This window comes from Panthera pardus, unplaced genomic scaffold (assembly GCF_024362965.1).
Source record: "Panthera pardus isolate Hobbes unplaced genomic scaffold, ASM2436296v1 HiC_scaffold_1, whole genome shotgun sequence".
Classification (NCBI taxonomy): Eukaryota; Metazoa; Chordata; class Mammalia; order Carnivora; family Felidae; genus Panthera; species Panthera pardus.
In genome coordinates, this window is record NW_026526654.1 from 90,320,217 (window position 1) to 90,343,576 (window position 23,360).

At 37.6% G+C, this 23,360-nt stretch overlaps 1 protein-coding gene across 2 annotated transcripts in view; it reads right to left on the bottom strand.

Annotated features, from left to right (window-relative positions):
* Nucleotides 1-23,360, bottom strand: part of MPHOSPH8 (M-phase phosphoprotein 8) — a 53,081-nt gene that overhangs the window by 21,249 nt on the left and 8,472 nt on the right. For both annotated transcript variants that reach the window (XM_019436453.2, XM_019436452.2), the window contains exons 2-5: nucleotides 11,253-11,408; nucleotides 8,048-8,893; nucleotides 6,636-6,735; nucleotides 4,589-4,846 (exon numbers count right to left, since the gene is read on the bottom strand). In XM_019436453.2, coding sequence (XP_019291998.2) covers nucleotides 4,589-4,846; nucleotides 6,636-6,735; nucleotides 8,048-8,893; nucleotides 11,253-11,408 — 1,360 coding nt within the window. The remainder of the gene's footprint in view (nucleotides 1-4,588; nucleotides 4,847-6,635; nucleotides 6,736-8,047; nucleotides 8,894-11,252; nucleotides 11,409-23,360) is intronic.

The following is a 23,360-nucleotide window of genomic DNA, read 5'->3' on the forward strand; positions in this document are numbered from 1 at the left end:
ATAAACACTGGGGTGCATGTGCCCCTATGGAACAGCACACCTGTATCCCTTGGATATACACCTAGTAGTGCAATTGCTGAGTCGTAGGGTAGTTTTAACTTTTTAAGGAAGCTTCATACTGTTTTCCATAGTGGCTGCACCAGTTTGCATTCCCACCAGCAGTGCAAAAGAGATCCTCTTTCTCCGCATCCTTGCCAACATCTTTTGTTGCCGGAGTTGTTAATGTTAGCCATTCTGAGAGGGCTGAGGTGGTATCTCATCGTGGTTTTGATTTGTATTTCCCTGATGATGAGTGGTGTTGAGCATTTTTTTCATGTGTCTGTTAGCCATCTGGATGTCTTCTTTGGAAAAGTGTTCATTCATGTCTTTGGTTCATTTCTTGACTGGATTATTTGTTTTTTGGATGCTGAGTTTAATACGTCCTTTATAGATTCTGGATACTAACCCTTTATCTGATATGTCATTTGCAAATATCTTCTCCATTCCATCAGTTGCCTTTTAGTTTTACTGATTGTTATCTTCACTGTGCAGAAGCTTTTTATCTTGATGAGGTCCCAATTGTTCATTTTTGCTTTTGTTTCCCTTGCCTCTGGAGACGTGTTGAAAAAGAACTTGCTGTGGCCGAAAATCCTAGAGGATTTTGATGGATTTCTGTCTTAACGTTTAGGTCTTTCATCCATTTTGAGCTTATTTTTGTGTATGGTGTAAGAAAGTGGTCCAGGTTCATTTTTCTGCATGTCGCTGTCCAGTTTTCCTGACACCAATTGCTGAAGAGACTGTCTTTATTCCACTGGATATTCTTTCCTGCTTTGTCAAAGATTAGTTGGCCATATGTTTGTGGGTCCATTTCTGGGTTCTCCATTCTGTTCCATCGATCTGAGTGTTTTTGTGCCAGTACCATACTGTTTTGATGATTACAGGTTTGTAATACATTATTATTATTATAAATGCCAGCCCAGCCCCAGGAATGTTCATGCAACCACACTGTTGCAGAGGCCTGGAGACTGTGGCCAGGTGCCAGCCTGCCCCAGAAAAAGTTCACATGATCGCGTAGCACCAGTGTTTCAGGGATTAGGGTCTATAACAACACACATCTGGCACCAGGCTTCACCCCCCTCTTAACATCCTTGTTCCAACACCAGCAAACGTGGCTGTTCTCCAGGGTTTGCTGAGACCTTTGCCTGCTGGGGGGAGGCCACACAGCCTCTACCAAATGTCCTCTCGGCAGGGGAACCACTGTCTCTCCCTGTGTGCCCTAAGGACCCTGAGGACCTTGCTCTCTGCTCCTGAGGATGCACCCTTCCCACCAGAACTCTGCCAGGTATTGAGCTGTGGAGTTTCAGACTCTATACTCCCCTGTTCATAGCGTCTTAATGCTATCCAAACTCGCTTCCTTTCTCTTTTCTTCCTTTCTTGGGAATTCCCTTATGGGTATTTCTACTCTCTTTTTCTCTCCAGCTTCTTTCAAGGGGAGTGCTTTTCCCGTACTCTCCCTACTTTCTCTGTCCTCTCTCTGCAAGCAAAAACAGATCCCTACCCCTCTGCGGCTTCTCTCTACCCCAGTTCACCTCTCTGCACCGTGTACCTGCTGAGTTCTGTGGTTCAAGTTGTGCAGATTGTTGTGTTAATCCTCAGATCAATTTTCTAGGCGTGAAAGAGGGTTTAGTGTTGATCTGGCTGCATTTCAGGGACGAGAGATGCAAAAAACTTCCATGCTGCTCCACTATCTTGACCGTTCCCCGAGAAAGCTCCCTTTTATTAATTTGTTAGGTTTTGTTTTTTAGAAATTGAGGATGTTTCTGAATCAATTTTCCTTTACTCACTGAATTCCTAAGGACTGCTAACTATTAGGTTACGTTATATTATAATAGGTTATGTTCTTACATACAGCTAGATTCAATTGCCTAACGTTTTGTTTGGGATACTTTCATCTGAGTTCATGAGTAAGCTTGACCTGTCACTTTCCTTTCTTACAAAGTTTCTTTCTCGTTATGGTTCTGAAAGTATAATGAGCCCAAGGAACAAGTTAGCATTCTTTATTTTAGGAAGACTTTTTTATAATTTTGGTAAGCTCTTGTATTGAAACTATCTGTGCCTGGTGTTAAATTTTAAAAAAAAAAATTTTTTTTTTTTTTACATTTATTTACTTTTGAGAGACAGAGAGCAAGTGGGGGAGGGGCAGGAGACACAATCCGAAGCCTGCTCCAGGCTCCAAGCAAGCTGTCAGCACAGAGCCCGATGCTGGGCTTGAATCCACGAACCATGAGACCAGGACCTGAGCCAAAGTCGGACGCTCAACCAACTGAGCCACCCAGGCGCCCTGTAGTGTTAAATTTTTAAGGCTATTTTAAATTACTATTTCACACTCTTTTTTTTTTTTTTAACATTTATTCATTTTTGAGAGACAGAGACAGAACACAAGCAAGGGTGGGGCAGAGAGAGAGAGAGAGAGAGAGACATTCAGACAGACTTCAAAGCAGGGTCCAGGCTCTGAAGCTGTCAGCACAGAGCCCCACGTGGGGCTTCAACTCACAAACCACAAGATCATGGCCTAAGCTGAAGTCAGATGCCTAACCGACTGAGCCACCCACATGCCCCTCACATTCTTTAATAGCTGTAAAACTACTCAATTTTTGTATTTCTTTTTGGGTCAGTTTTGTTAAACTATATTCTCCCAGGAATTTTCCCATTTCACTCTATTTTCAAATCTATTGGTAAAAAACTGCTCACAGAATTATCTTTTTAATCTGTACACAATCTACAATCATGTCTCTTTTCTCACTGGAAATATTGTTTGTTTATGCATTCTCTTTTCAATTTTCGTTCTTTAGTCAACATTGGTAGAAGCTTGTCTATTCTATTAGTCTTTTCAGTGAACCAACCTATGGCTTTACTGATGTTCCCTACTGTTGGAAGGAGGTCATTGAGAGGATATGACTTTGGGTTGACACAAGCAACGAGAGGCTTTTCTTCAGAAGGTTCCACCCACCATTTTCATACTAGGAGCTATTTCAAGGACACAGCCTTGAGAGTTTAAGGTGTTGTTGAGACTATCTGGACTAAGTATGTGACTGAATCCAGTTAAAGCCTCTATGTAAACTTTTAAGATTCACAGGGAGGGGTGCATGTGTGTGTGTTGTGTGTGTGCACATGCACAGACTGATCTGCTCGACTTGTGGCAAACGAAGGCAAGTCTCATATGTAAAGTCCCTTGCTTATTAAATCTGCCACCTATCAATCTGGAGTGGCCGGCCTCTTTCTTTGGTTACTTCCTGTACTCCCCAGACAGGCTGGATTCAGATTTCACCCAGGGAAGTCTGGAGTTTGCAAACCAACACCTACTATCTGTTCTTTATTGTTTAATATCCCAACAGCAAAGCCACTATTTGGCATGTGCCCTGTGGGCAACCTCTTTCGTCCCCTTTGTCTACTCCTCCTAGAAGGTGTCCCAATTTCCTGCAAGCTCAGCAATGTATCACAAAGTATGTTTTACACAGTATGCAGAATCCAGCTGTATTGCACTATGAGAGTCACCCAGACTATCTAGCCTGCCATACATCTGGAAATATTTTATTTTTATTTTTATTTGAGAGAAAGAGCAAGAACATGCAAAGGGCAGAAGAAGAGAGAGAATCTTAAGCAAGATCCATGCTAACCGTGGAGCCTGACGTAAGGCTCAATCCCATGACCCTGGGATCACGACCTGAGGCTGAGATCAAGAGTTGGTGGCTCATATGACTGAGCCACCCAGGTGCCTGCTGAAATACTTAAAAAATTCTCTTTGGGGTGCCTGGGTGGCTCAGTTGGATAAGCAGCTGACTTCAGCTCAGGTAATGATCTCCTGGTTCATGAGTTCGAGCCTTGTGTTGGGCTCTGTGCTAACAGCTTGGAGCTGGAACCTGCTTTGATTCTCTCTGCCCCTCCCCCCCTTGCATTCTTTCTCTCTCTCAAAAACAAAGAAACATTAAAAAACAATTTTTTTTTAATTCTCTTCAATTGTTTCTCAAGATTTACAAATAATAGAGTTTTACCAGGTTAATCTCTTTTGTTTATTGTGTCCTAGTTTTATATACGTATGTGTGTGTGTCTGTGTGTGTCTGTGTGAGCTGTGCTCTTCCCCACAGCTACTGTACTCTGAATTCTATCCATGATTCTCCCTCCTTGGCAGCCAATTCCAACATCCCCAGGATAGCATTTATAATATAATTTTATTTTAGCAAGTGTTATTGCAAAGTTAAAAGGGGAGAATACAAATAAGTCTGTATTTGATAATTTTCTGAAAGAAATCTAATGAGATATACAATCAGACTGCTTGGCAAGAGTAGGTAATGTAGAAAACCAAAAATCTTTGTAATTTCTAAATGTGCTAAAAGCAAAGCATAGGAACTCAGAAAATACTTGTTTAATCAATTCAGAAGTCACAGAATGACTTAAGTCTTCAAGATAAAAATGTGTTTCTTTGGAAGGGTCAATAAAATCTACTTCATTACTTCCTGATCAGAATTATACTGGGAGAGAGGAGTTAGAAAAGTGAAGTATGGTACATTATCCTGAAAAAATACTGCAAAATAATTACAAACATACTTACCAGAGTTCTCATCTGCTTGGCTCATACTATCCAGAACCTCTTGATCACCTTCTGCAGCTATATATGCCCAAGTATCAGTTTCATCTCTTGTATTTCTCCTTTCTTTAAGTAACTGCTTGTTTTCCTTGGTTTTGTGATCTTCTGTGATTTTATAATCTAGTGGTATTTCTTCTCTTTTCCGATTAGTCTCAGGAAAATCATTTTTTTCTTCTGGAGTTAATTTAAATAAATCAAATGCATTTCTGATTTCCTTAAATGCTAGTGAAAAAATAAAATTGAGAATAAATAGGACTCACAAATTTCTGTTGTAATCAAAAGAAAATCTAGGTATTAAAGAAATAGTAAGAATTTGAAATTTTTACTAGTATCTGTCTTGGTTATAAAGCATGATCAGATTTACTATCAAAGCTGTGAACTTGTTTCAACTGGCCTTTCTATTGCCTGCTCAATATTTAGAAAGGTGTCTAAAGTGAATGGCTGTGAAACTAGGTGTTCGGAACTACTGCCTGTTTTGATAAAGGCCTACTAAAGATAGTGAGCCTCAGAATAATCCTAGTCTCAGGACACCACTGTCCTTCTGCTAAAACAACTGCCTACAACTGTATCCCAAAGCTAACCTTGCACAAAAATGGCTCTTGGTGGAGAGTGGGGGAAACAGAAGGGTGCCAGCACACTGACCATGCACCTGGTAAAATTATACCTGATGTCTGTAAAAATCTACTTAGCTTTTAACTAAACATAAAAGTGGAAAGAAGATGGGGTGCCTGTGTGGCTCAGTCAGCTAAGCCCCCGGCTTCGGCTCAGGTCATGATCTCACGGTTCATCGTTTCAAGCCCCACATCGGGCTCTATGCTGACAGCTCAGAGCCTGGAGCCTGCTTTGGATTCTGTGTCTGCCTCTCTGTCTGCCCCTCCCCTGCTTGCACTCTGTCTCTCTCTCTCTCTCTCAACAACAAAGAAACATAAAAAAATTAAAAAAACAAAGTGGAAAGAAGAGTGGCAAAACAACAGATGTGACAATAACCCCCAAAAAGGGCAGAATAGAAAAAAACTAGGAAGAATTCCATTATAAACTCAGGGTACGAGACAGATAGATTTTATCAGCAGGGATGTTGAAAACTGGCCTCCTAGTGAGTACCATTATAAAAGGAATGAACAGCAGTTTAAGAGTACATATTCCAAGTGTATCTGAGGAAGAAAAAAATTAGTTCCAACTGTACTATATTTTGAATCTCTAATCTCGACTCTGAAGAATGATACATGCTTAAAACTATGGTACTTTGAATAGATACCCCTAAGTTATAACTACTTTATGCAAAATCCATCAAAACAAGTAGTCCTTCCCAGCTTCCTATAATACTCTAACTTACTGCTAAGTCCCAACCCAAGCTGTAACCAAAATCTAATTTGAGTATTACCTCAGCCATATACAGACTTGGGGGGGGGGGGGGGAGGACAAGAAATTACCCATCTTTTAGAAAATCACTGCTTCATGAGAACATGTGTTCCAAGTACTTTTGGTACATGAACTAAAATATCCAGTGGGGTTTATTTAAATACTATAATGGTGAATGCTTGGTGAATGCTTTATAAAGTACCTGCTTCTAGTACTGACATGTCATGGATTCTCAATTATGGTGTATCTTGATGTGATACAAAATTTATATTCAGTATCATATTTATATAAATGACTCAGCGCTTAAATACAATTAACGTATTAACAGTGTCTCATTTAGCATCCATTGTAAGAGACCTTTACTTTTCCACCACAACGGATTTACAATGTACTAGATCAAGTACTAGTGTACTCCATCAAAAGGAGAAACAAAAGTGAACAGAAGAGAAAAAAATTACAGAAATATGAACTGTCATATAATAAAGTAACTGTTTAAACAAAAGTAGCATAAAGTTCTAAATTCTCCAGTGAATGAAATTTTCTAGTTCTGTGACACTGCAGGTTAGAAAAGAGAGACTGTCTTCACAGTAAATTAAATTTTTGTATAAAAGACTGCAATGGTAAAAGGTAAAATGTTAGTATTCACACTCACTCTTTAATCCCTTTGGCTCTTTACGACCTTTTTCTTCCTTGTCCAAATCCTGCCTTTTCTGGTATTTTTCTTTGGGTTCATTTTTTTTAATCTCTTTCTCCTAAAAGAGACATATGTAAGATCCAAAACAAGGACAGAGAAGGAACTGATACTATATATCTGAAAATTGGAAAACGCAGGTTCCTGGCATCAGTGACTGTCTTTTGGGTGCTATGGCACATGACCACGGATTATTATATCCTTTTGAATGTCAACTGCTTCTTCAATCAAGATTATCCCTCAACTCTGATGATTTATAAAAATATCAAATTCAAAACTCAACACCTCACTCTTATTTTTTTTAATTATTAAAAATAAAGAAAATTCCAAAAAATCTTCCTACACTCCTACTAACCAAACATGACTATTTTTATTTCTCCACATTCTCCCCTCTGATCATTGTAAATTTGCATAATTTTGTGGTTTAAAGTTCATTTTCCTTTATTTACATCTCATAGATATTTTTACATGACTGGTTTCATATTTACAACTTTCCTCACTGTAACATTTTTTGAACCTTTTCTATTTTTGCTACATTGACCTCATAATTAGTATTTCCATGGATAGGTAATAGTCCCAAAGCTGATACAGCAATATTTTCCTAATCATTTCCCTCACGGAAATGGTATGGTAGACAGACTGGTATGAGTTTTACTGAGGCTAACACTGCCATAAGTATCTTTGTATACCTAGCTTTTTCTTCCTTTAAAATGACTGCCTTAAGATAAATCCACAAACACAGAATAATGGATGGAAAAAAAAAAGATCTTTTTCATAGCCCATGAACTGTATATATGTATACCTTAATAATGTGGAAAATATTTCCATTTTGAAAAGCCATATGAAAATAATTTTTATAATAATGGGATAAACTCCTATTAAACATATTTTTGTAAGATTAAAAAAAATTCATCATGTTAGTGCTTATTATTTAAGTAAAAAAGTAGTATATTTTTAAGACAATAGGAAAAATACCAAGTAAGGTGTGAAAAGCTGAGCTGATGAAGCTTATTTTCAGTTTTACTACACAATGTGACACATCATCTGAGTAGCCCTGAAAAAATCCTTGTTTTGTTCACAAATTAGTCCTCAATTTTCTAGTCGTAGTCTAAAAGAAAGCAAATTTTAAGACTAAGAGATCAGTGTGGGAGGTCCAAAAGCTGGATGATCTTCATCATTTATAACTACTTATTCTAATCACACATTAAGGAACTCCCTAACCACAGAAAAACTATTCTTATGGTTGGTTACACCGTTTCCACTTTGTTTTTGTAAAGTTTCTTGAACACTCAAAAAAGTGCCAGCTTGACAGGAGCATTTCTGTACTCTGTAAGATTTTTACTGCCCTTCAACTGATCCCCCCAAGTACTTACCTCCCCAGCTGAGTCAGTAGACCTGAGGCCTCTCTCTTCCACACCTGCTCTTGAACTCTTCTGTGTCTGGGCAGGTGCAGGTATCAGCTTATCTAACTCTGTGGTGCTTCTGGCTCTGTCCTGACTCCTTTGCTTCTTATGTATAGGTTTCTTCTCTAGGAAAAGGTTCCTGTTTTCTAGTGTTTTGCTCTCTCTGAGTTCCTCAGTCTTTCTCAGTTTTTTCCTTTTTCTCTTTGCTTTGACATCAGCATCTTCATCGGCACTCACGGAGCCATCTGGCTGTTTATCAAAAACATCCTGAATTGCATCTTGCCCTGCTTTGTCTTTCGCACTTTTAATCTTCTGTTTCTCTTCTCTGTTGTCAGAATGAAAATCTTCATTGTCATCTTCTTGAGAAGGGGAGTCATTAAGTACACTTGATTCAGATTCCAACTGAGATTCAACACATTTCTCTTTTTTTGTTTTTCTGTTTTCTTTGGAATCTTCTCTTATTTTAGCCTTGCAATCTCTTCCTTCACCCTTTTTAACTTTCTTTAATTCCTTAGTTTCTTTTGTGTCCTCTTTTTTGGGCTTTTTGGATTCCTTTATTTCTTCTTTGGCTTCCGAAATTCTTTTCTTTGTCCTTAGATCAAAAACTAAACTTTCAGAAGAGCTCTCCAGGTCTGGTTTGGATTTATCTTTTAGTTTCCCAGTCTTTGCTTTTTTCTTTTTCAGATCATCTGGGCTTTTCTCTTCTCTATGCCTCAATTTTTTCTTTTTCTTCTTTGGAGAAGTATCTTCTTTTGTCTCACTTTGCTGATCACTATCAGAATTTGCCTCAAATATGTCATTATTTAAGGACAGTTTCTATAAGATATAAAAAACACTTAAATACTCATTAACATAGTAACTGGAAAAGTAGTACGAATGAAATCTAGTAGTAATTTTTTTTTTTTCCCAAGTTTCTCAACTTCTTAAAATTATTAATTGAAGTTGTATATTACTTATGTCTCTGATTTAGCAAATAGGTCTTGGTTGTGATACTGAGCATCATTTTAAAATGAAAGCAGATAAACACAGTGAAAAAAACGTTAGTGCCACTGAAGGTCCTAAACTAAAGCAGAAGTGAGTAATAACAGCCTTATGAATGGTATGTTTTACATGATCTGAAGTTCAAATTTTCCAAAAACACCAAAAAAGTTATCTGTACAGAATTGGCTGTCAAAAAAGTAGTTATCAATCCAAAAGCAAAGTTTTTTTAAGACTGAATCCTAGGTGTCCTTAAATTTGCTGTTATATTTCACAGTTACATACGGAATAAGCAAGACTGTACACAAATCTTACTTCCCCAACTGATTTGATTTGTGTTGTATAATCTGAAATACCTCCTATGGAAAATAAAGTTTCCTATTCTAAAAAAACAAAACAAACAAAAACCCTGAATAAGCAAACAAAACCACACCTTAAAAATATAATATGTATAGGGGCGCCTGGGTGGCTCAGTCGGTTTAGCGTCCGACTTCGGCTCAGGTCATGATCTTGTGGTGTGTGAGTTTGAGCCCCGCGTCAGGCTCTGTGCTGACAGCTCAAAGCCTGGAGCCTGCTTCAGATTCTGTGTCTCCCCCTCTCTCTCTGGCCCTCCCCTGTTCACACTCTGTCTCTCACTAATAAATAAATGTTAAAAAATAAAATAAAAAAGATTGTATGTATAGACACAAAAACACTATGCAAACACTATGCAGTATTTTCAGCTCCCATTTCCCCAAATTCTTTTCTTCTAAATGACTTGGGGGTAGAAAGGGAGGGAAAAGATAGGTACATTTACAAAATGTTTTCCCTACAGTGTGTAAGAAATGAATGCCACTAAGGTTACAGAGACAGTGAGAATATGGTGGAATTGGCGTAAGTTTTTCAATTTCCCAGAAGCACTTCATAAAAAGACAAGACTAGGGTGCCTGGCTGTCTCAGTCAGTAGAACATGTGACTCTTCTTTTTTTTAAGAATTTTTTAAAATGTTTATTTTTGAGAGGGGGGAAGGGGCTGAGAGAGAAGGGGACAGAGGATTCAAAGCAGGCTCTGCACTGATATAGGACTCAAACTCACGAGCTGTGAGATCATGATCTGAGCCACCCAGGAACCCCTGCAAGTATTTTTTTAAAATGTGGTTGAAACTCAAATTGTAGGGAAAAAAGATCAACATTCAGTCCTTAAAATAAAGACTTCAACTAGGTAAGAATCTATTTCTTGTGAAAATTTTTCACCATATAGTTCTAAGTTTGAGAACCTCTGCCAATATTCTAAAAAAAAATAATTTCTAATGGAAAAGAAAAAAAGCAAAAGCAAGTTGAGAAAGAGTTGGTTCAATTTATAAAATAGAAGCTTGGAATGAAATTTACATGGGAAAGAAAAATGGGAAAGTCTTGTAAGATTCATAAATAAAGCCAATTATTTGTGGAAAAAGAGGACCAAGGATAAAACAATGGACAAATTCACAGAAGAAAACCCTTACCCTAACTTTTGCATCGGTTTTAATATTATCCCACTCTAGCCCACCAACAAATCTTTTTCCAAACTGATTACAGAACTTTAATTTATCTAAGCTCCTCTGATCTCTTTATCCTTACTATCAGAAAAAGCTCACTAAAAAGCAATAAAGTAGCTAAAAACTAAAGTGGGAATAGAAGAGAAAAACAAAAGACCTGGATAATCAGCTCTGTGCATAATCTGTAATAGATTAAAATTTATAGCTTTATAAAATGATCTAAGATTTATTTTATTTTAATTAGCATAAAAATCAGACATAAGAAATGTGTTAATAATGCAGACAAAATATAAAGTATGCACTGTATAGTAGTTAACATGAATAGTACAGAATATATTCTTAAGGTACATAAAAACAAGATGCTCAAATCATGGACAAATAAAGTTCTGACATGTTTTTAACCCCGCACTTTCACCTTACTGTTGACTGGAAGGAAAATATTAATCAACACATACAAACTATACTTGTTCATCAAAGGTGATCATAGGTTGACGACAGAAAGAAGAGTCTGGCAAAAATCAATATAAGCATTCTATGAGAATCAAGTGGCTATACAGAATTTATAATAGGAATACTATATATTTTATTACCATTTGTAAATTTTTACTGCACATTCCTTATACCAGTAAAATTTGTAATAAGTTTATTATACTAAAAAAAGAAATATGAACTAACATTTGATACCTGAATATCCTTCTTGACTGGCTTAGCTTTGTTCTCCACAACTTTCTTCCTAAATTCGAGAAGAACTTCTTTACAGTCCTCAAGATGAATCTCAGGCTCCCAAGTATCATCATCTGATGTGTACCCTTTCCATCGAACTTTGTAAAGGATTTTACCCTGTTACAGAATTAAAAACAGGCAAATAAAGGACATTAAATTTGATAATATAAGTGATTAAATTTCCAAAAACATAAAACCCTGAGAATGCATGAATGAACTTGAAATGGAGATTAACATCATCATAAAGTATGTTCATCTCTTGAAGCAAGTGGGTTTAAGAAAAAACAGTGCCACACCAGGGACGCCTGGGTGGTTCAGCTGGTTACGTGTCCAACTTTGACCTAGGTCATGATCTTGCCATTCCTGAGTTTGGGCCCCGTGTCAGGCTCTGTGCTGACAGCTCAGAGCCTGGATCCTGCTTTGGATTCTGTGTCTCCCTCTCTCTCTGCTCCTCCCCCACACAGTCTCTCTCTCTCTCTCAAAAATAAATAAATGTTAAAGAAATTTAAAAAAAAAGAATGAAAAAACAGTGCCACACCAAAACTAAAAATAAACAAATGGGACTATATCAAACTAAAAAGCTTCTACACTACAAAGGAAACCACTAATAAAATGAAAAAGCAACCTACTGAATCGGAAAATATTTGCAAATCACATGTCTGATAAAGGGTTAATATCCAAAATATATACAGAACTCAAACAACTCAATAACAAAAAACCCTCAAACAATCTGATTAAAAATTGGGCAGCAGATCTTTCCAAAGAAGACATATAGATGGCCAAGGGGGGGGGGGGTGTGTGGAGTACAGATGGCCAACAAATACATGAAAAGATGCTCAACACCACTAATCATTAGAGAAATGCAAATCAAAAACACCATGAGATCTCATTATAAAAAAGAAATAACAAGTATTAGGAAGGATGAGGAAAAAAGGAAACCCCCTGTGCAATGTTGGTGAGAATGGAAACTAGGTTAGCCGCCATGCAAAAACAGTATAAAGGTTCCTCAAAAAATTTAAAAAACACAAACTACCATATGACCTAGCAATTCCATTTCTGGGTATTTATCTGAAGAAAACAAAAACGCTAACTTAAAAAGATATATGTACCCCCATGTCCACTGCAGCATCACTTCAACAGCCAAAAAGTGGAAATAGCCCAAGTGTCCTCAACAGATGAATGAAGAAAATGTGGTGCATGTGTGTGTGTGTATACACACACTTATGTATACGCACATGTGTGCGTGCGCACACGCGCGCGCGCGCACACACACACACACACACACGGAATATTATTCGGCCATAAAAAAAGAATGGAATCTTGCGCCTGGCAACATGTCTGGACTTCAAGGACATTATACTAAATAAAATAAGTCAGACAGAGAAAGACAAAACTGCATAATCTCACTTATGTATGGAAGGTAACAAAACAAAATGAAAACCCAAGCTCACAGATAAAGACAACAGACGAGATTGCCAGAGGCAGGGGTTAAGAGTAGAAGATACAGATGAAGGGGGCAAAAGGCACTTCCAGTCATAAAACAAGTCATGGGGATGTAATGTGCAGCATGGTGACCATAGTTAATACTGTACTACATACTTAAAAGTTGCTAAGAAAGCAGATCTTAAAAGTTCTCATCGTAAGAAAACGTTTGTAACTATGTAAGGTAACAGATGTTAACTAGACTGTGATGATTTTGCAGGGCATAAAAATATTGGATCATTATGTTGTACACCTGAAACTAACACTAATACTACTGGTATATGTCAATTATACCTCAATTTTTAAAAATTAAAATACATAAACAGCATTACTGATCTACTTTTCATAAATTGAAGATTGAGGTCCTTCTCTGATTATATAAGCAACGTGTAATCTTTGAAAATCAATAAAAAGCAGGAAAAAACCCAAAAACCACCCATAGAGTATTGATAACGATTTGACCTATTTCCCACTCTTTACATTTACAAATGTATTTACAAGTATGTAATTATAACTACGTATTAAACACATATTGCTTAGAACACTAAGTGTATCATTTAGATACTTATCTAATACTATGATTTTACTTTCTTTTTTCACTTAGATATGGAACACTTCTTGTTTTAATATTTTTCAAAAGCATGATTTTTACTGATTGTTTTAAATACAATAAAAAATACAAAAAACCTCTCCCTTTGGAAACCAAAGGTTGTTTTGTTTCCAATTTCTTTTTAAACAAAGCTGTTACATGCTTGTGCATCTCTCAGGTTGCTAGAATGAAGTCCCCAAAGACAGATCAATTGGGTCAAATAATAAAGCCATTTAAACACTGTTGAGGGGTACCTGGGTGGCTCAGTTGGTTGAGCCTGCAACTTTGGCTCAGGTCATGATCTTGCAGTTTGTGGGTTTGAGCCTTAGGTCAGACTCTGTGCTGACAGCTCAGAGCCTGGAGCCTGCTTCAGATTCTGTGTCTCCCTCTCTCTCTGCCCTACCCCCATTCACATTGTCTCTCTCTCCCAAAAATAAATAAACATTAAAAAAAAAAAAATTTAACACTGTTAAAACACACTGCCAGAAAAAAATATTTCTAGAAAAGATGTTCCAATTTACATTTCCACAAGATAAAAGAGCTCATCTCTGTGTATCTCTGCAAACTATAGCAGGGCCTATCTCCTATTTTAGTTTGGTCATTCTGTGAGCTAAGAATGGTTTTTACATTTTTAAATGGTTGAAAACAAAAGAATAATTACATACAAATCAAGTGCTTTACAATCTGTCATGCATGGCCTAAATCTTGGCATTTATTAGCTCATTTAATCTTTACAACAACACTGTGAAGTACTATTACTCACTTTATAGAGGAGGAAACTGAAGCTTCTAGAAAAAGTAACTAGTAAAGATTACACAGCTAAAAAGTAATTCGGCTGAAATTAACACCCAACGGCACTTAACCAGCTTCTGCATATGAAAAGTTATCCAACTCTGTGAGGATAGTATGTATAAGTATCCAAAGGTGGATGCAGTTAACATATCCTAGTGAGGTCCCAAGAGAGAAGATCACTGTCTTTGAGAGAAGGAAGGATTTTTAGGATAATGAGGTCATGCCTTCCCCATGAACATTAACTTTAAAAGCTAATTTTGCCTCTCAACCTACAAAGTATAATATTTACTATATGGCAATTTACCAAAGTCTGCTGACTTCAGCTTTATGATCACTTACATAATTACTATTAACCCATTCACATTTTTTCTTTCAAGAATTACCTGCAATATGCCCACTTTAACCACTGTTATTTAACACTGTACCATAAGTTCTAGCCAGAGCAATTAGATAAAAAGATGTAAAAGGCATTCAAGTTAGAAAGGAAGAAATACAACTACATTCACTCTATATAGAAACTCCCAAAGAATCACAAGAAAATGACTAGATCTAATGAATGAATTCAGCTTGAAGAGTACAAGAATAACACACAATCATCAGCTGTGTTTCTATACACATGTAATGCACAGTCCAAAAAGGGAATTGTTTTTGCCTTCAATTTTTATTTTAATTCCAGTTAGTAAACATACAGTGTAATATTAGTTTCAGGTATACAATACAGTAGTTCAACACTTCCATAATCACCCTGTGTTCATCATGACAAGGGCATTCCTTAATGCCCCTCACCTATTTAACCCGTCCCCCCACCTACCACCTCTCTGGTAACCTTCAGTTTGTTCTCTATAATTGTCTGTTTCTTGATTTGTCTCAGTCTCTCTCTTTTTGCCCTTTGCTTGTTTGCTTTGTTTCTTAAATTCCACACGAACGAAATCATACGGTATTTGACTCTGACTTATTTCACTTAGCATTATCCTCTCTAGCTCCATCTATGTCATTGCAAATGGCAAGATCTCATTCTTTTCGATGGCTGAATAATATGCCATTGTATATATATATATCACATTTTTATTCATTCATCAATCGATGGACACCTGGGCTGCTTCCATTCTTGATTATTATATCCAATGCTGCTATAAACACAGGGTGCATGTATCCCTTTGAATTAGTGTTCTTGTACTCTTTGGATAAACACCCTGTAGTATACTAGACCATAAGGTAGTTCTATTTTTAACTTTTTGAGGAACCTCCATACCGTCTTCCATGGTGGTCACACCAGTTTACATTCCCGATAACAACACAAGAGGGTTCCTTTTTCTCTACATCCTCGCCAACACCTGTTGTTTCTTGGGTTATTGATTTTAGCCATTCTGATAGATGTAATGTGATATCTCATTGTAGTTTGGATTTTCATTTCCCTGATGATAAGTGATGACGGGCATCTTTTCATGTGTCTGTGGCTATCTGTGTATCTTCTTTGCAAAAATGTCTGTTCGTGTCTTCTGTTTATTTCTTAACTGGATTGTTTTTGGGTGTTGAGTTTTAGAAGTTCTTTATATATTTTGGATAGTAACCCTTTATTAGATATGTCATTTGCAAATATCTTCTCCCATTCTGTAGGTTACCTTTTAGTTTTGTTGATTGTTCCTTCACTGTGCAGAAGCTTTTTATTTTGATGTAGTCCCAATAGTTTTTTGCTTTTGTTTCCCTTGCCTTAGGGGATAGATCTAGAAAAAAGTTGCTATGGCCGATGTCAGAGAAATTACTACCTGTGCTCTCTTCTAAGATTTTTATGGTTTCAGGTATCACATTTAGGTCTTCAATTCATTTTGATTTTTTTTTTTCCTGTATGGTGTAAGAAAGTGTTCCAGTTTTCCTCTCCCCCGCCGCCCCCCCCCCCCATTTTCCCATTTGTTGAAGAGACTGTCCTTTTCCCAATGGATATTCTTTCCTGCTTTGTCAAAGATTAATTGACCATGTAACAGTTAAGAGACTGTCCTTTTCCCATTGGAGGTTCTTTCCTGCTTTGTCAAAGATTAATCACCATATAATTGTAGGTTTACTTCTGGGTTTTCTATTCCATTGATCTATGTGTCTATTTTTGTCCCAGTACCATACTGCTGACTACTACAGCTTTGTAATATAACTTGAAGTCCAGAATTGTGAGGCCTTTAGCCTTGCTTTTTTTCGTCCTTTTTTTCCCCCCAAGACTCCTTTGGTTATTTGGGGTCTTCTATGGTTCCATACAAACTTTAGGATTTTCTGTCCTAGGTTCCATGAAAAATGCTATTGGTATTTTGACAGAGATTACATTAAATGTGTAGACTGCTTTGGGTAGTACAGACATTTTAACAATATTTATTCTTCCAATCTATGAGCAGGAATGTCTTTCCACTTCTTTGTGTCGTCTTCAATTTCTTTCATCAGAGTTTTATAGTTTTCAGAGTACAGGTCTTTCACCTCTTTGGTTAGGTTTATTCCAAGGAATTTTATCATTTTTGGTGCAACTGTAAATGGGATCATTTTCTTAATTTCTCTTTCTGCCACTTCACTACTGGTGTACAGAAATGCAACAGATTTCTGTACATTGATTTTGTATCCTGTGACTTTACCAAATTCGTTTATCAGTTCTAGCAGTTTTTTGGTGGAGTCTTCGGGGGTTTTCTGTATAGAATATCATGTTATCTGCAAATAGTGGAAATTTTACTACTTCCTTACCAATTTGGATGGCTTTCATTTCTTTTTATTGTCTGATTGCTGTGGCTAGGACTTCCAGTACTATGTTGAATAAAAGTGGTGAGAGTGGACATCCTTGTCTTATTCATGACCTTAGGAAGAAGCTCTGTTTTTCCCCATTAAGGATAATGTTAGTTGTGGGTTTTCCAAATATGGCCTTTATCATATTGAAGTATGTTCCCTCTAAACCTACTTTGTTGAGGGTTTTTATCATGAACAGATGTTATACTTTGTCAAATGCTTTTTCTACATCTATTAAAATGATCCTATAGGTTCTTTTCTTTTTTTTTTTTAAGTTTATTTTGAGAGAGAGTATGCATGCATGTGCAAGGGGGAGAGAGGGGGGGGGAGAGACAGAGAGAGAGAGAAAGAGAGAGAGAGAGAAAGAATCTCAAGCAGGCTCCATGCTGTCTGCACAGTTTTGTGGGGCTTCATCCCACAAATCATGAGATTATGACCTGAGCTGAAATCAAGAGTCAGATGCTCAACTGACTGAGTCACCTGGATGCCCCATTATCCTTTCTCTTACTGAAGTGATGTACCATGTTGATTGATTTGCAAATACGGAACAACCCTTGCAACGCAGGAATAAATCCCACTTGACCACAGTGAATGATTTGTTTAATGTATTGTTAGATCTGGTTTCCTAGTATTTTGTTGAGAATTTTTGTATCTGTGTTCATCAGGGATATAGGCCTGTAGTTCTCTTTTTTAGTGGTGTCTATCTGGTTTTGGGATCAGGGTAATGCTGGCCTCACAGAATGAATTTGGAGGTTTTCCTTCCTTTTTAATTTTGTGGAATAGTTTTGAGAAGAACAGGTATTAACTCCTCTTTAAATGTTTAGTAGAATTTTCCTATGAAGCCACCAGGTCCTAGACTTTCATTTGTTGGGAAACTTTTAATAGTAACTCAATTTCTTTGCTGGCTATTGGACTGTTCAAATTTCTATTTCTTTCTTTTTTAGTGGTTTATATGTTTCTAGGAATTTATCCATTTTTTTCTAGGGTGTCCATTTTGTTGGCATACAGTTTTTCTTAATATTCTCTTATGATTATTTATATTACTATCATGTTAGTTGTTACTTCTCTGATCTCATTTGTGATTTTTATTTCAGTCCTTTCTCTTTTTTTCTTGATATCTCTGGCTAGAAGTTTATCAATTTTACTTTTTCCAAAGAACCAGCTCCTCGTTTTATTGATCTGTTCTTTTGGGTTTTACTTTTTAGTTTCTGTATCATTTATTTCTGCTCTAATCTTTATCATTTCCTTCCTGTTTTTTTTTCTTCTTTCTTTCTTTTTTGTTATTCTTCTAGCTTCTTTAGACGTAAGGTTAAATTGTTTATTTGAGATTTTTCTTGCTTCTTGAGGTAGGCCCATATTGCTATAAACTTCCCTCTTAGGACTACTTTTGCATCATCCCAGAGGTTTTGGACTGTTATGTTTCAATTTTCATTTGTTTCCATGTACTTTTTAATTTTTTTTTTTTTTATTTCCTGGTTCACCTATTCATTGTTTAGTAGTATGTTACTTAACCTCCATGTATTTGTAGTCTTTCTAGATTTTTTCTTCTGGCTGACTTCCAGTTTCATAGTGTTGTGGTCAAAAAGATTCACGGTATAACTTCGATCTAGAATTTGTTGAGCCTGGTTTTGTGAGCTGATGTGATCTATTCTGGAGAATGTTCTGTGTGCACTTGAAAAGAATGTGTGTTCTGTTCTTTTAGGATGGAATATTCTGAAATTATCTGTTAAATCCATCTGATCCAGTGTGTCAATCAAAGCCATTGTTTCCTTGTTGATTTTCTGTTTAGATGATCTACTGATGTATGTGGGATGTTAAAGTCCACTACGATTACTCTATTATTATTGGTTCGTTCCTTTATGTTTGTTACTGTTTTATGTATGGGCGCTTCCAAGCTGGGTGCATAAATATTTACAACTGTTGTATCTTCTTGTTGAATTGTCCCATTATATAGTGTCTTTGTTTCTTGTTACAGTCTTTATTCCCGAGTCTATTTTTTCCAACCTAAGTACCATTACTCCAGCTTTCTCTTGATATCCCCTTGCATGACAGATGTTTCCTCATTCCCTCACTTCCAATCTGCAGATGTCTTTAGGTTTAAAACAAGTCTCTTGTAGGCAACATATAGATGACTCTTGGTCTTTTATCTATTCTGTCATCCCATGTCTTTTGATTGGAGTGTTTGGTCTATTTACATTCAAAGTAACTATTGGTAAATATGTATTTATTGACATTTTATTGCTAATTTTGTGGTTGTTTCTGAAGATTTTCTCTGATCTTTTCTTTCTTTCATGTTTTGTTGATTTTCTTCACTGATATATTTAGATTTCTTTCTCTTTTGTATGTTTATTAGTGGTTTTTGACATGGTTCCCATTAGATTTGTATATAACCTCTTTTACATATAGCAGTCTATATTAAATTGATGGTCATTTAAGTTTGAGCTCATTTTCTCTCCTCTACTCCCCACATTGTAGGTTAAGTATATATTAGTATATCTTACATCCTTTCTTTTGTGTATGAGTTCCTTGACTGATTTTTTATAGAAATATTCATTTTTACTGTATTTCATACCTCTATACTGTCACTTTTGGTCTATCTTTTCAAAGAGTCCTCTTTAACAGTTCTTCCAGGGCTGGTTTAGTGATTATTTATTTATTTATTTATTTATTGCCCAGGAAACTCTCCTTCTATTCTGAATGATACCCTTGCTGGACAGGGTATTCTTGGCTGCAGATTTTTCCCATTCACCACAATGAATACATCATGCCACTCCCTACCATCTTGCCAAGTTTCTGCTGAAAAATCTCCCACTAGCCTTATGGGCTTTCCTTTGTAAGTTACTGACTTGTGTGTTGCTGCTTTAAAAATTTTTTCTTTATCACTGTATTTTGCAAATTTAATTACAGTATGTCTTGGCATGAATCTGCTTTGTTGATTTTGATGGAAGTCCTCTGTGCCTCCTGGATATGGATATCGGTTTCTTTTCCCAGATTAGGGAAGTTTTCAGCTTTTATTTCATTAAATAAAATCTCTGCCCCCTTTTCTCTCCCTTCTTCTTCTGAGACTCCTATAACATTAATATTGATTGATGGTGTCACTGAGTTCCCTAAGCTATTCTTTTTTTTTTTTTTTTTTGTCTTTACCTATTTTTGAGAGAGAGAGAGAGAGACAGAGACAGAGTGTGAGCGAGGGAGGAACAGAAAGAGAGGGAGACACAGAATCTGAAACAGGCTCCAGGCTCCGAGCTCCCAGTACAGAGCCCAATGTGGGGCTCAAACTCACAAACTGCAAGATCATGACCTGACCCAAAGTCGGACGCTTAACTGACTGAGCCACCCAGGTGCTCCATTAAGCTGTTCTTTCTTAAATTTAATTTTATTATGTTTTTAGAGAGAGATTGTAAACAGGGGAGAATAGCAGAAGGAGAGAGAGAATCCATGGTCAGCACAGAGCCCAATGTGGGGCTTGATACCACAATCCTGGGATCATGATCTGAGCCAAAATCGAGTCAGATACTCAACCACATGAGCCACACAGGAGCCTCCCTAAGTCTATTCTTGTTTTGTGTAATTCTCCTTCTGTCTTTTGTTCAACTTAGTTACTTTCCATTACGGTCTTCTAGGTCATGAATTTGTTTCTCTGCTTCTTCCATACTGCTATTCATTTCATCAAGTGTGTTTCTCACTTGTTTATTTAAGCCCTTTATCTTTGCTATGTTATTCCTTATCTCTGTGTTAAGGGTATCACTCATGTCTTCTACTCTTTTCTCAAGTCAAGTGAGTATACTTATGATCACTGCTTTAAATTCTCTATTAGGCATGTCATATATGTTTTGCTTAGATCTCTGACCATAGCCTTGTCCTGTTTTTTTCATTTTGGATAAATTTCTATGTCCTCATTTTGTCTGCCTCTCTGTTTCTGTTAAGAAAGTCAGCAATTTTATATATACAATGAAATACTACTTGGCAATGAGAAAGAATGAAATCTGGCTATTTGTAGCAACATGGATGGAACTGGAGAGTATTATGCTAAGTGAAATAAGTCAGTCAGAGAAAGACAGATACCATATATTTTCACTCATATGTGGATCCTGAGAAACTTAAGAGAAGACCATGGGGGAGGGGAAGAGGGGAAAAAAAGTTAGAGAGAGGTAAGGAGGAAAACCATAAGAGACTCAAATACTGAGAACAAACTGACGGTTGATGGGGGGTCGGGGAGAGGGGAAAGCGGGTGATGGGCATTGAGGAGGGCACCTGTTGGGATGAGCACTGGGTGTTATAAGGAAACCAATTTGACAATAAATTACATTATATATATACATACACACACACACACACACACACAAAAGAAAGTCAGCTATGCCTTCTACTCTTGAAAGTAGTAACTTTATGAAGAGGATGTCCTGGTGTGCCCTGCAGTGCAGTGTCCCCTGTTCACCAGAACCTGGCACTTAGAGAGTATCGTATGTTGCTTATACTTGGCTGTTGTATCTTAGTCACATTTCCTTTCAGTGCAATTGTCTGCACTGACTCTCTACCTTTGTGGGCTGTGCCCGCTCTCTGGTGTTAGTGGGACCCAGGCAAGACAGCTCTGAGGGGGGCATGCCCATCAGGGAGCTTGGGAGCAGGATGATGTTGTTAGCAAATTTTGGGTTGGACCACTAGTCCAATGCTGGATTCCTTGAAGTGCTATAGCAGCTGGGAGCTGTGCATGGAGGTGGCAGGGGCTAAAAGGCTGGCATGGTGCATGATGATAGCTGGGTATGGGTGGGCCTGGTGCACGAGAGTGGGTGGGAGCATGTGGCTGGGTGCAATATGCTGGGTATTGGAGTGAGCGTGCGTGGCTTTTACAAAATTCATCCTGAGTCCAGGACCAAGGTTAGCAGGCCTGGAGCGGGCGAGTTCTCAGGAGAAATCATGGGCATGGCATACTGCTAGCACATTAGGTAGCAAGTGTTTGTGCAGCTCTGCCTCCTATAGGTGGCTCTGAGTTTATGCTGGTGGGAGTGGAGAAGAAAACAGCACCTGCCAGCTCCTTTGTTTTCAAAGAAGTCCCCCAACATGGTCCAAAATCAGTATGAACAGATCTGTCTCCTCTATGCCCCCAGTGTTGTATGCATGCTGTTTTTATGTTGCCTCTCCATAAAAGTTGCTGTCTCTTATTTAAGGGTGGCCACCTAGCTATCACTCACCCTAGTGGCCAGTGCAGTGCCGAGTCAGGTGACTTTTAAAGTTCCAGGTTCCAAGCCCCACTGGTTTTATAAACTCACAGAACTCGGCTCCTCTGGTTTTTAATGTTATGGGGATTAGTTTCCCCCCGTGTGAGGTCCCTGGTGTGAGGGCCCCTTTCTCTGCTCTCTCCATGCAATGCGGCTCCCTCTCTCCTGCAGGCAGCCTCCCTCTGCCTTTTTGACCTTCCTAACCTTTCAGATGCAGCTTCTTCTCTATATTTAGTTGTGGAATTTCTTCCACCAGTCTTCAGATTGCTCTCCAGTTTACTAACTCGGATGTAGACGTTATCTAGTTGTAAATATGGGATGGGGTGAGCTCTGGGTCCTCCTACTCCACCATCTTCCCAAACTCCTCCCAAAAAGGAAATTAAGAAAACAATTCCATTTATAACAGCACCTAAAAGAATAAAACACTTAGGAATAAATTTAACCAACAAGGTAAGAAGACTTACAAACTTACTACGAAGCTGCAGTGATCGAAACAGTATGGTACTGGCATCAGGACAGACACAGAAAAATCCAAGAATGAACCCATACATTTATGGCCTATTGATTTCTAAAAAAAAATTTTTTAATGTTTATTTATTTTTGAGAGAGACAGAGACAGAGCTTGAGCGGGGGAGGGGCAGAGAGAGAGAGGGAGACATAGAATCCGAAGCAGACTCCAGGTTCTGAGCTGTCAGCACAGAGCCCAATGCGGGGCTCAAACCCACAGACGGTGAGATCATCACCTGAGCCAAAGTCGGACGCCCAACCAACTGAGCCGCCTAGGCTCCCTGGCCTATTGATTTTTGATAAGGGTGTCAAGTCCAATATGGAAACAAATTGTGCTGAAACAACTGGATTTCCCCCCCCAAAAAGGAAGCTGGACCCTACCTCATACCATATACAAAAATTAACTCAAAATGAATCAGACCTAAATTTAAGAAATGAAACCATAAAATTTTTAGAAGAAAACACAGGGGTAAATCTTCAGGACCTTGGATTTGACAATGCATTCTTGAATTTAACTCCAAAAACAAAAACAAAAATAGGTGAGAGGAGTTCATCAAAATTAAAAACTTTTGTGCATCAAAGGACATTATCAACATAGTGAAAAGGCAACCTATAGAACTGAAGAAAATATTTACAAGTCGCATCTGATAAAGGATTAATATCCACAATATGTAAACAATTCCTATAATTCAAAAATAAGACAAACAAAAAACTAAGAAACGAAAC